The 12,226-nt window shown below is 43.8% G+C and overlaps 1 protein-coding gene and 1 pseudogene across 6 annotated transcripts in view; one reads left to right on the top strand and one right to left on the bottom strand.

The window, feature by feature from the left end:
- Positions 1–3,916, top strand: part of AKAP11 (A-kinase anchoring protein 11) — a 43,136-nt gene extending 39,220 nt beyond the window's left edge. For all 6 annotated transcript variants that reach the window (XM_016158182.2, XM_036228920.1, XM_036228921.1 and 3 more), the window contains one exon: positions 88–3,916. In XM_016158182.2, the coding sequence (XP_016013668.2) occupies positions 88–228 (141 nt within the window). In that variant the 3' untranslated portion in view covers positions 229–3,916. The remainder of the gene's footprint in view (positions 1–87) is intronic.
- Positions 3,917–11,710: 7,794 nt separating this feature from the next.
- LOC118609697 lies at positions 11,711–11,829 on the bottom strand (annotated as a pseudogene).
- Positions 11,830–12,226: the final 397 nt, after the last annotated feature.

Below are 12,226 nucleotides of genomic sequence, written 5' to 3' on the forward strand. Positions count from 1 at the left end.
TTAGCTGATGTTAAAAATAAAGGTGAAAACTTTATTGTTATAAAATTGTGTTTGGTTAACGTTTGACATAATTTTCTTTCTTATCAGCTTTCAAAACGATTACAAGAAAAAGGATGGAAAGTGGGAGACCTCCTGCAGGCTGTGCTTAAGTACTATGACGTGACGGAAAAGACTCACAGTGAGGACAAATGCAAGTCCCTGTTTGACTGGCTCCTGGAAAACGCATAGGACAAACTCCGAACCAGTGTATTTTATTACTTGTTTCAGGAGACGAAGGAAGATGCATAGGATGAAGTTTGAATGGTGGATATTAACATTCAAAGCAGATTAGGGGGAAAGTCAGTGTAGCTTTCTGAGCTCATTGTGTCATCACACGGTGTATATAGTTCATACTTTTGTAATCTCTGTCGGATATTATCTTCATTTATTACTCTCTACACATGTGTAGTATGTTAAGACCCTAAGAACATGTATTTGAGGAAGGTCCAGCCATGAGGTGTTGGGGACCTTGACCAGTGGCGTTCTTTTTGCATCCGAATCGTGCTGCTAGAAACTCCTCTGAGGGGGCCGAGGTTCCAGGGAGAAAGAGTTAGGATTCTGCTCCTTTGCAAACAGATGGTGTCCTGTTAGTAACTAATTCAACATCAGAGAATAGCTTGAGGTAATTTTCTTCTGATAGTTTTTGTCTCGTTTTGAAAGTCAGTTTTATTTTCATAGTTACTGGTAGCTTTTTGAATCCCCCAAACTATTTAATTTCTTAGGAACATTAGTATTTTAGGTTTCTATTAATGCCATAAATGATAGTTTCCCCAGCCTTTCATCAACTTATATTATTTGCTAATTTTGCCAATTGTTCTGGAATGGAAGTGTGTGTGTGTGTGTGTGTGTGTGTGTGTGTGTGTGTGTGTGAAGGAGTACTTTAACCTGGCCAGTGCTTTGTGCCCTCTTTTATTTTAATGTGTTTACATTAGAAATCCACTGTTAACGTTAAAAAGGTGCTTTAAAATAAAATGTTATAATGATTGTGCAGTAAGAATTTTTATTTCTCTTTAATCAAAGTGCAAAACATATTTAAAATTTAAAAATTAATGTTGATATGGAAATGCATTTAGAGAAGCCCAGTAATGATTTCCACTCTTTAAATTTTTGAAAAAACTTCCCACTTTAGCAAGGATAAGCTTTTTCTAGGAAAAAAAAAATATATAGGCCCCTCTCCTGGATAAAAATCTGTTATTTTTGTAAAGTCCTCCGACACGGCCCAGCTGGCCTCTCTGTTTCCTGTTAGAAAGCGCATGTCAACTTGAGAGAGGACCGAGCTTGTGTCCTAGTTTTGTGTGTGAGGGTGTGCGTGTGTGAGTCCTTGGTTTCCATCAGCAGATTTTGTCACCCAGAGTCAATCACTTCTTGTTGGGGGCTTTGCTTTTGCCCCATTACATACTCTTTTTTTTCCTGAGCACTGACTTTTTTGGAAGCTTCACAAAGTGTAGAAGACATAGCACCTGTTGGGCCAGGCAGAGGGGCACTCACATTGATTTGAATTAATAATTATGGTAAGGAAATGTATTTTATAAGATTTGCGTTTCAAGAAAAATGTCAAGAGCTATTTAAATATTTTGAAGTTTCTTTACAGGCTTTGTTTTTTTCTCAATTTAAGATAAAGAAATAGAGTAAGCCTTAAAAGTAAATTTTCCTAAAATTTCTTCAAGTATTTTTAAGGTGGAGAAATGCAGGAAATGTATATAACCAGAATTGTTTATGTCTTTAGCTTCTCAGAACTTGAGATGCGGCAGCACTGGACTGGGTTTTTAAACGTTACGAACTATTGTTAATTATAATGTGGATAATTGCTATTAAGTTTAGATCGAAGTTTTATAAGTCTATAACTATCAAGTTGTGTTTAGTAGCTTCAGTGTATGTACGGGTTTGATTGACAGCAAAACTGAGTGCTGGATTTCTTTTAAACTAAAGTGACATTATATTCCTTTTGTAAAACTTTGTGCTTGAAAACGTCTATTTCTCTCTGTGGTCACAATCATTTTGAGGTGAGATTTTCCTCGTTTTTCTGGAGCTGCGCTGGACTCAGAGTTCCCGTATGTAGCGGCTGCATCCAGACAGGCCAGTCGCCGGCCTTCGGCGTGCCCGGGAGTCATCGTGGCGGAGCTCCCGTTCCCATCAGTCAGGGCGGGGCATAGAGAAAACTACTACAAGCTGGCAGATGTGCACAGGAGCGGGAGTGAGGCTTCTTAACCACGTGGAGGGAAAGCGTTCGTGTTCGGAGCAGTATCTTTTAGTGAAGTTCTGTCTACACTTAACTTTCTTTAAAGGCACTTTGTGATTTTTCTGAAGGCGGCCCAGGCCTGTCTGGTTGCTCAGTCTTCAGAACAGCTCTGCTCTGTCTTATTTTTACAAATCTGCTTGACATATTTATATTATAACATTGTAATGTTGCCATTCTGTAGATTTGGCCCTTATTAAATATCACATCTCATTCAGAACTGTTAGAAGTCGTGACGTACATTCAGTTGAATTCTCTGTTTATCAATTTTAGAAGCATCGAAGGCTCAGTGGAAAGAAAGTGAATGAGGCCTTCGATAAGGGAGTTTCAGAACTTTATTTTACACCGAAATGTGGTGATTCTGTCATGTCTTTTTCCCAAGCCGAGTTTAAATTACACTTATGTTTTAGGTATTGTTAATGTTGATTTTGGAGGTATTTCCTGATTTATACAAAGGAATGCTTTCTAAATCACAGAAGCAGATTACAGTGTCTGTTGGATGGTTTGGTGCAATGTAATGGAATAAAACCTGTAAGCGTTCACTCGGCGAATATACATGGCGACATCTGTGTACTTTGAAAGATGTTCCACTGACCCTCATGTGAGTTGATTCAGTTCGTAATACTTCCTTTTGCTTAAGTACGGGTTTTATGCTGCTGGTAGGAGGATTTACGTACTTATTAAAGGCGCCACCTGCGAAGTGAGAGTTTGCCCGCGTGACCTTGACATCAGCGCACCTTCCCCAAATGCAGATTTTCACCTCGACTCATCGTCAGCGTCCAGACCCGAACGTCTCCTTCATTAATGTTTTAGCTAATATTATTCTTCCACAATTATAATAGTATCAATTTCCTGTCAGAGTATTGCTTTAAATTTTATATTTTTCAAAGAAAACTTCACACCCAAATTTTAAGAAACAACGCACCTGTACTCTGAGCGTAAAGGACATACTTTCATTTAAAACCCTGTCCACCTGTCACCAGAACAAGAGAATTAGAGCGTCATTGAGAATTATAAAATTGTACTAAAGTTAAATAGCTTTTTTTTTAGTAAAAGACCCTGTTCGCATTTATTCAACTGTATTTCTGCTCTGCAGATGCAGATGCAATGTTAGTCACTCTTGTCACTTTATTTATTTATTTTTTTTACCATCCATGTACATTCCTTTCACAAGGGTGGGATTGGAGTTCTAGAAGTTCATTGTTTGTTTTTGTTGTAATGTTTGAATACTATTTAATATCAGGTTTTAATATTGCTGGATTTGCTACCTTTGTTTACTTGTGCAGTGTTAAAAGTAATTCACATTCTTGTTTAATATACCAGATATATAGCAAAAGCAACTTTAAATAATTGTAGCTGTTTATTTGATCGTGCAGAATTACTACATTGAGATCTTATGTAACAGTAACTTCTTTTTTGCTTTTCAGTGACTTACTATGTTTATTTACCAAGATATGATCTTCAGGATACACTAAAATTTTGTTGTAGTAGTGGTTCAAAATAAACATTTCAGAAATTACTTTTGTAATAATTTGCAGCTAATTGTTCTTTTATCTTTTATCAATTATTAAAGTCTGTGATCTTTCCTCTTCCAACTGAGAATTCTCCAATAAACTGAAGAGATGCCTGGCCTTGTTTTCATTCTGTAGTATCTTGCTGACTCCTCTGTACTGAACCGAAGCAAAGGCAGACAAGTGGGGCTGCTCGATAGTGCGTCGAACAGTCTCAGCACTTCTGACGAGGTTTTCGAGAACAAGAGGTGTTAGGAATGTTTTTAACTGGACATCAGATTCTAACCACTTATTCAGGTGCTCTGAGTGCTGACCTAAGTGACTTGAAAGGCTGTTTGCCAGTCCGTTTTGGATTAGTGCAAAGTAGAATATTACGGTTGCCTTGCTCGTGAGTGTGCTACGAAATTCTGGCACGGATTGAGCGCTGTTCCCTGGAATATACAGACCGTACATATCTGTCACGCCACATGGCATCACGCACTTAGGAAAGTTAGACGCTGGCTCTTTATTGCCAATGGGGTTCGACTTTGTCTTAAGTATTTTAAGCCTCAGAAACTAGGGGACGACTTTCTTGGGCGGTGGTTAAACTGTTTGCATAGGTTATATGTAGTTCCGCGTTTCACATAGTGTGTACCTGGGCACATGCGTGTGTGCGCTTGTGCTCATGGATGCACACGATGTTTCCAAAAAAACAACCGCAGAACTGATCACCTTAAAAACAACCAGAGAGGAAAGATGGGTTACCCGCAAAGCAACAGCTGGACTCACAGCAACCCGCTGAACAGTATGCTCGAAGCCAATCGGTAAGAGAATGTCTTTAAAGTGCTAGCTTAAAAAAGATCCAGAAATTCATATTCTTCTGAAGTTTTTTCAAGAGTGAACATAAGCTGATTTTTAGTAACCCGGAAGAGTTTACATTTATTTAACTTAACTTGTGCTGGGAACACACACACACACACACACACACACACGCTTGGAGTATAACTACATTTATAAGAAGGAAGTTGAGCTCTAATAGTGAAGAAGCAATGTTTAAGATAATAATAAAAATAGAAAATGAAAGAAAGAGCACCCAGATGCTGTACATCGTCATGTAATTCCTGTTTATGGCAAGTGTCTCACATCGGTGAGTCCAGGTCTCAGCATTGTCGTTATTCCGATTTTTCACATGAAGAAACAGTGTCAGAGAGGTTAGGCGTTTTCTACACAATGGGCCCAGCGGGGATGCCCAGGCCTGCCAGCCCCCAAGGCCCGGATTCTGCTAGGTACACAATGTCACCATATTTACAAGCCAAAACGCAAGCGGTGACAAAGTCACCTGTAATGGACAGTAATTACCTTCAGTGTATCTCCTTTCAGTTTCCCCCGTGTATGGTTTTTATACAACTAGGGTTTCCCTTATTTCACAAATGTTTGAAAAACACCTTTGGGCTTTTCAAGTTTGTAGTCGATAAATCTCGCCAGTCTCTTGGCTGGAAATGACCCGGCGAGCGCGTCGCGGTCCGACATGGTCGTGTTTTCCTTGCTCTCCTGTGATCGGTACCACTTCGAGCCAAAGTTGGTACGGCTGACAGTCTTCCCAATGTGAGCACCGTGAGTAGGTCCTTTGAGGAGGACAGTACGTAAAGGGTTCTGGTGAGCTTCCAGGAACTGGGCGGAAGTATTTGTTATCAGCCCGACGCTCCGATTTTTCGCTTTCCTTGTCTTCAGTCTTGCTGTGCCCATCAGAGCTGACAGCCGGGGAAGTTCCGTGCATGTTTTCTGTGCCCGTCTGAGCGTGGTGAGAAGGAAGAGTACCGAAAGGACGACTACCCTTCTCAAGCGCTAGCTCCTCTCTCTCCTGACCGCCTGATGGCTTTCTCTTTGCCCTCTTGTCATTTCTAGGCCGGTTTATCTAAAACGGAGCTATCTTGCCCCAGCAAACATGGACCTCCTACCGTGTACTCTGTTAGGCACTGAGGAGATGTCTTTGACCTCTTCTCTCCACCCCGACTTCTCCCCCCAAGAGGAAGGAGAGATGGCAGGTGTCGGGGGGAATAGAGGGGCCTCCATTTTGGGGAAAGAAAGTGAAATGTTGAAAGCCGTTAGGCGCTGGCAGCGTGGTCCGATGTAACCCCACAGTCTGCAGCTGTCGGAGACGTGCAGAGAGAAAGATCCATCCTGCTTTTCAGTGATTTGAATGAGGTACGTGTACGTAATCGTGGCTGTTATTATTTCTTGGATACAATATACTGAATCTTGCAAAAGGAAGGTGGTTCAGTAATGCCAGATGATAGGAGTCACCCAGGAGATCAGCCACGTGCTTTGATTAAATAGGTAAGTTAGGGGAAAACATGACAGATCAGCTGGTTTGCTGACTTCCATTTTTGCTAGTATGGCAGATGACCGACCCATTGACGACAAACACTCTGGATAAAATATATATTTTTTCCTATAAATTCATTGATAAGTAGCATGAAGGCAAGGAACATACAGGCCAATAGAAAACTAAAGTTTGGGGGTTTTGGAACCCAACGCTTCCTTTGGACAGAAGAAAACTTCTCTGTCCAAAACTTGGGCAGTGAATCAAGGGCGAAACATCTTCCCTGAGAACTGGCAAGCTAACTCTCATGTGAGCTTCAGCCTAAATTCAAACGACCCGAGTGGTCTAAAAATCCTGAGGCCAAGAACTTAACATTTTTCTGTTAATGCTTTTAAGAACCCGTCAGAGGCAACCAAATGCAGAGCCCATGTTCATTCCCAGCTTCGATTATTCCCAAAGATAAAAATGAGAAACTTAGATTTAAAGACACATGACCATGAACATGAACCAGCAGGAATGGCAGAGTGGAAGCCAGATCAAAGACTTCATGTGTTGGTATCGTCAGACATAAAGTAGCTGTAGTTTTGTAAGACAAAAGGGGAAGCTTAAATATGAGCAGAGTATCTCTCAACAGTCGCCAAAATAAAAAATGGATAATAACAAGTGTTGAAAACAACGTGAAGAAATTTGGATCCTTGTTGGCCAGACTTTAAAATAGTACAGTAACTTTGAAAGCAGTTTGGCAGTTCCTCAAAAAATAACACTGTTACCACGTTCAACAATTCCACTTCTAAGGATACTCAAGACAAATGGAAACATTCATCAGAGCATCATTCAGTCAGTGGTCCCGAGGTGGAAACAAAGACCTAAAAGTCAACCAGCTGATGAAGAGAGAAACAAATGAAGTATTTACTTCCATACGATGAAGTATTTAACCGTGAAAGGGAATAAGGTATTGATACATGCTACGACATGAACAAACCTTGACTATGTATATGTGGCCATTGAAAATACAAGGGAATAATTAATGCAAAGGTTCAGGATAGTGAATTACCTGTGGAGGTGGGCGAAGGGAAGAGGGTGCTATAGAGAGAGGCTTCTAAGGTACCAAAAGTTCTATTTCTGAGCGGTGGGTCCCTGAATGTTGCTTTATTCAAATTATATACATTCTTTACATAATATTTTAAAGGCATGCCACACTTAATGAAAAAATCACTTAGATACGGTAGTCTCTTCTTATTTGTGGTTTGACTTCCCAAGGTTTGGGTCACCCATGGTCAACCGTGGTCCAAAAATATTAAAAGGAAAATTCTAGAAATAAATAATCCGTAAGTTTTACATCGTGCGCCGTTCCGAGCAGCGCGACAAGATCTCGCTGAGTTCCGATCCATCCCGCCCAAGACGTGTCTCATGCCTCTGTCCAGAGTCTCCACGCTGTTCCCGCCAGTCACTCAGTATCCAGCCGCCTGGGTGATCAGACGACTGTCGGGTATCGCGGTGCTTGTGTTCAAGTCAGCCTTAGTTTACTTAATAATGGCTCCAAAGTGCAAGAACAGAGATGCTGGCAATTCGGACATGCCAGAGGAAGCCACAAACTGCCTCCTTTACGTGCAAAGGTGACAGTTTCCCGACCTAACGAAGGCACCGTGTCATCTCACATCTTCCCAAGAAAGAGGGGTGAGTACAGTTGGCAAGATCTCTCGAGAGCAGTCACATTCCCGTAACTTTTATCACAGCATACCGTTATAATTGCTCTATTGTTAAACCTCTTAGGGTGCCTAATGTTTAGATTAAGCTTCATGCTAGGTATGTGCGTGTAGGGGAAATGGGATGTACAGGATTCGGTACTCTCCGCAGTCCAGGGGTCCGCTGGGGGTCTCGGAGGGTCCCCCCTGCAGGACGGGGACCGCTGTACTCAGCACAACTTGTTCAGAGGGGGTGTGGGGTGTATACTTGAGCTGTTTTTTAAAGTTTGCCTAAACAACTTTGAAGAAAAATGATATTTAAGCACAAATGATGATTAAGGAAAAAAGCCATCAGAAAACCAGTCATGTAAGCACAATTGATTAAGGAAAAAAACCACCAGAAAACATTTCTGTTTCCTGCATCGTCCCCTGGAAAAGGTTCACATTCCGTGGGTTTTCTGTTTGTCAGCCTCGGCGAGGCGATCGGCGGGAAGCTAGTCTGGGCCTGTCCTCCCACTCGTCGCCTCGAATCTCCAGGTGCATTTTCCTGCATCCGAATCCCGCCCAGCTCCTGCTGGGAGCTCTGTGGTCCCCTCTAACACCTCTGTCGCTACAGGAAGTGCCCTGCAAAGGGATGGGGTGCAGGTGGGGCAGAGCAAAGGACATGGAAGGGCCTTGAACCTGGAGCCTCTAGCAGGAGAAAATGCCAGGAGATGCAAGGACGCCGTTCGGCCAGGGGACCCGGGAGCAGGACAAGGCGGCTGCGTGGCCAGCGGGCCCTTGGCCAAGAGTGGGGAAGTGCTGACCTCCTCGGACACTGCCTTGTGATTCAGCGTGAAGACACAGGAACTCGAGCCCTGTGGGGGCCCAGGCGGTCATCTTGGCAGCTCGCTCTGGCCAGTGGTACCCGGGCGCCCCAGCCAGGCTGGACGGGTCAGAGCGCTGCACGTCCGGGCGCACTGCCCTTCCGCAGATGCTCCTGCAGCCTCTCCCGCGGGGTTCCCGATGGGGCAGGGCTGGGAACCAGCCAGGGGCACGGAGCGTTTCATTCATTCCAGCATCACAGAAGCCCAGACTCCAGAAACATGGATGGTCCTCTCCGCTCTTAAAGCTGTAGTGCTGCTTGGAGCCTCAAGGTGGTACAGCAGCACAGTCCACGGCTGACCGACACAAAAACAACGATCCTGAACTGCAACATGCTTCCCCCCGGCACAGTTAGCCCGGCTGCTTCACCCATTTCGCAGCCTCCCGCGGGCAGCCCTTGTTTCAAACGGGCTGGCCCCTCACCTAGCCTGACGTGAGGTCTGCCCTTCCATCCCAGAGTCTGGGGAGATGTCTTGATTCTTTGGTCGCTTCTGCTCAGGTCCACGCTTCCATTTCAGGTCAGAGCTGCTGCCCTGTGGCCATGGGACCTGTCCTCACAGCACCTTCTGGACAGTGTGGGCACCCAGGAGAGGGAAATCTGAGGGGCCTCTGGGGAAGCACATCCTGCCCAGGTCAGCGGCCTGCAGACCGTCAGACCAGCTCCATCCACCTCATTCCACCCGTCCCCACCTGCCTGCCCTCCACATGCACGCTCAGTCACGCCTCAGAAGCTTTTTCTGGAATTTTCTATTAGCACTTCATCATGCCCATGCCACTTATAATTAGCTTTCGTTCTAAGTGCACTCTAAATTTCATCCCCGATTCAGTCTCCGTTCAAAAGCTCACTTTTACCTCCCCGACTACACGTGTGAAATGCCTACCTTCCAGCACCCTTGATCCCTTTACTTTGCCTTATTTCCGTTCTTAGCCCCTTTTCCACCTGAGATAAGTATGTTTCTATGATCTCTTCATCCCCTAGAGTGTAAAGTCCCCGAGAGCTGGGACATTACCGGTTTTGTTCTCTGTGTCCTCAGCCCTCGAACAGTGTCTGGCATGCAGTGGGCACTTGGCAAAGGTTCGAATGAATGGACAGGTGGATGGATGCATGGATGGATAGAGGGACGGTTGCGTAGATGGATGGACAGATGGGTGAATGGATGAGTGGGTGGATGGGTGGGTGGACAGTTTTACCCCTCCCAGCAGGCCAGTGGATAAAGCAGCATGCATCCTGGGAGGCTGGATTCTAGGGCTGAGCCACTAATCCCCGGTGGACTTTGAGCAAGTCCCTTGATCTCCCAGCGTGGCCTTTTTCCTAACCTGTCGTATGAATGAATTGGATTTCACGGTCTGAAGTTCTTCCGGCCCACACAGTTTTTAGTCTTATGATTATGCTTGCAAAAGGGGCCCAAGCCATAAGCCAGGTGACAGACGACATGAATTCTTGTCAGGAAACTTTTGCAAGTAATAACCTAGCATCGAAAGATGCATTTCTGTATGTAGATGAACACATAATTGCTTCATAATCTTTAAGTCTATAAAAAGTCACATTCCCAAGAAAATCTTGAATGTATTGGTCTTTGCTTATATGTCCATTTTGACCTCCTTCTCCATGTATTAATGATTCTGATTTTTCTGACAAAAATTAAAAAAAAATATTGTATTTCTTTTTTTGAGATTTTCATAGCTTATATCTTCTTAGTAATCTATAATTATTTAAAGAGTCGAGAATATTGTATCACAGACACACCTACATGTTCCTCATTTGGGGAAATTAGTAACATTTTGGGAAAGATGTCATGCTCTTAGTGTGCTCCCCACATGATAAATGGGTTTCAAAATACAATTAAATTGAAAAAACCCTTACCTTTGAAAAATAACTGTCCCCTTATGCTGTCATGTTCCTCCTGCTATTTGAATGCGGTTGTTTTGTAGGACCGTACATGTCCGGTATCTAGAAAACCTTTAAATCTTTTCAATAAACGGTCTGTGGCATGTAAGGGCAAAAAACAAAAAACAAACAAAAAAACCCTTCGTATCCTAAAGTATAGGTAGAACTTCATGAATTTGGTTCTGTCTTACCCAAGGGAGAAAATCTACATGAGTCTGAGGGCAAAAGGCAGTTCCTTTGTAGTGTAATGAGATGGATTCTCTAAGTCCCCAAATTTAAATGTTTACTCTTTTCTCCCTAAAGAAATTAAAAGTAACAATAACTAATAATAATAATATCCCCTCTAGCTGTGTCTAGAGGCTGCGGAAACATTATATGGCAAAAGGGACTTTGCAGATGTGATACAGTTAGGGGCCTTGAGATGGGGAGAGCACCTTGGATTATCTAGGTGGGCCCGATCGAATCTGCTTAAACTGGGAGAATCCTTCCCAGCTGCAGTCAGAGGACGGTGTGAGAGGAAGAGTCAGAGATGCTCCGCTGCTGCTTTTGATCTGGGGGGAGGGGTCTGGAGCCACGTGGGGGGGAGGGGTCAGGAGCCACGCAGGAAGCTGGAAAGGGCAAGGAGATGGGTTCTCCCCGTGAGCCTTGGGAAGAAACGTGGTCCCGATGTCGTTTTGATTTTAGCCCGGTGAGACCCATGTCAGGCTTCCGATCTTCAGAACTGTAAGTTCACATAATCTGGGTTGTGTTGAGCTATTACATGTGTGGTAATAGGAAACTAATACATTATCGTTTTGTTTGAACAAGTGCTTCGTGCTCCCCAGAGTAAAAGGAGAGGACAGGCCAGGCATCTCGAGCTGTGACGTCCGAGGTGATAGCTTCGCAGTGTGGCCGGTCCAAACTGAGATGTGCTCTAAGTGTAGGATGCACATAGGTTTCAAAGCTCTATTATGAAAAAAATCTCATTAATAATTTATTCATATCAATTACATGTTGAAATGATACTATTTCGAATATATTGATTTAAATGAAATGTTCAAATTTATCTCACCTGCTTTTAACTTAAAAGAGTGACAATCGGAAAATTTATTTATTTTATTTTTCTTTAGGCGAGGCGACCCTTGGTTGACCTGACACATTGCAAGGGCCTTGTCAGCTTACAATCTCTTATTTTTTATTTTTTTACACCTACAGCACCTGGTCTTCCTAGGTGGTCTCCCACCCAAGTACTAACGAGGCCCGACCCTGCTTAGCTTCCGAGATCAAACGGGATTGGGCTTGTTCAGAATGGCATGGACATAGACTATGGTCAGAAAATGTAAAGCACACGCAAGGCTTGCATTTGCGGCCCACGTTAGACTTCTAAACACACTGCTACAGAGCATCGGTGAAGGACAGGAGGTGGTAATTTCAAAGGTGACTAAGCTCTCCGGCCAGGTGATGAGCTGTGACATTCAAGTCCAGGTTTCAATAGGAAAGGTCCGGCTGTGTGTGTGTGTGTGTGTGTGTGTGTGTGTGTGTGTGTGTGCACCCTCCTGTACTGGGTGGGGAGAGGAGGCATTGCTGGGTCATCAGAGCCTCAGTGCCTCGCGGGGCGGCTGGCGCGTGCTCGGGGGCGGCCGGCGGAGCATGCCTTCAATGTCGCCGACCCTGGAAGGTGCTTTGACGAGCCACGACGAGCTGGTAGATCTGTCTCGAACA

The sequence above is a fragment of the Rousettus aegyptiacus genome, unplaced genomic scaffold (genome assembly GCF_014176215.1).
Source record: "Rousettus aegyptiacus isolate mRouAeg1 unplaced genomic scaffold, mRouAeg1.p scaffold_m13_p_11, whole genome shotgun sequence".
Taxonomy (NCBI): Eukaryota; Metazoa; Chordata; class Mammalia; order Chiroptera; family Pteropodidae; genus Rousettus; species Rousettus aegyptiacus.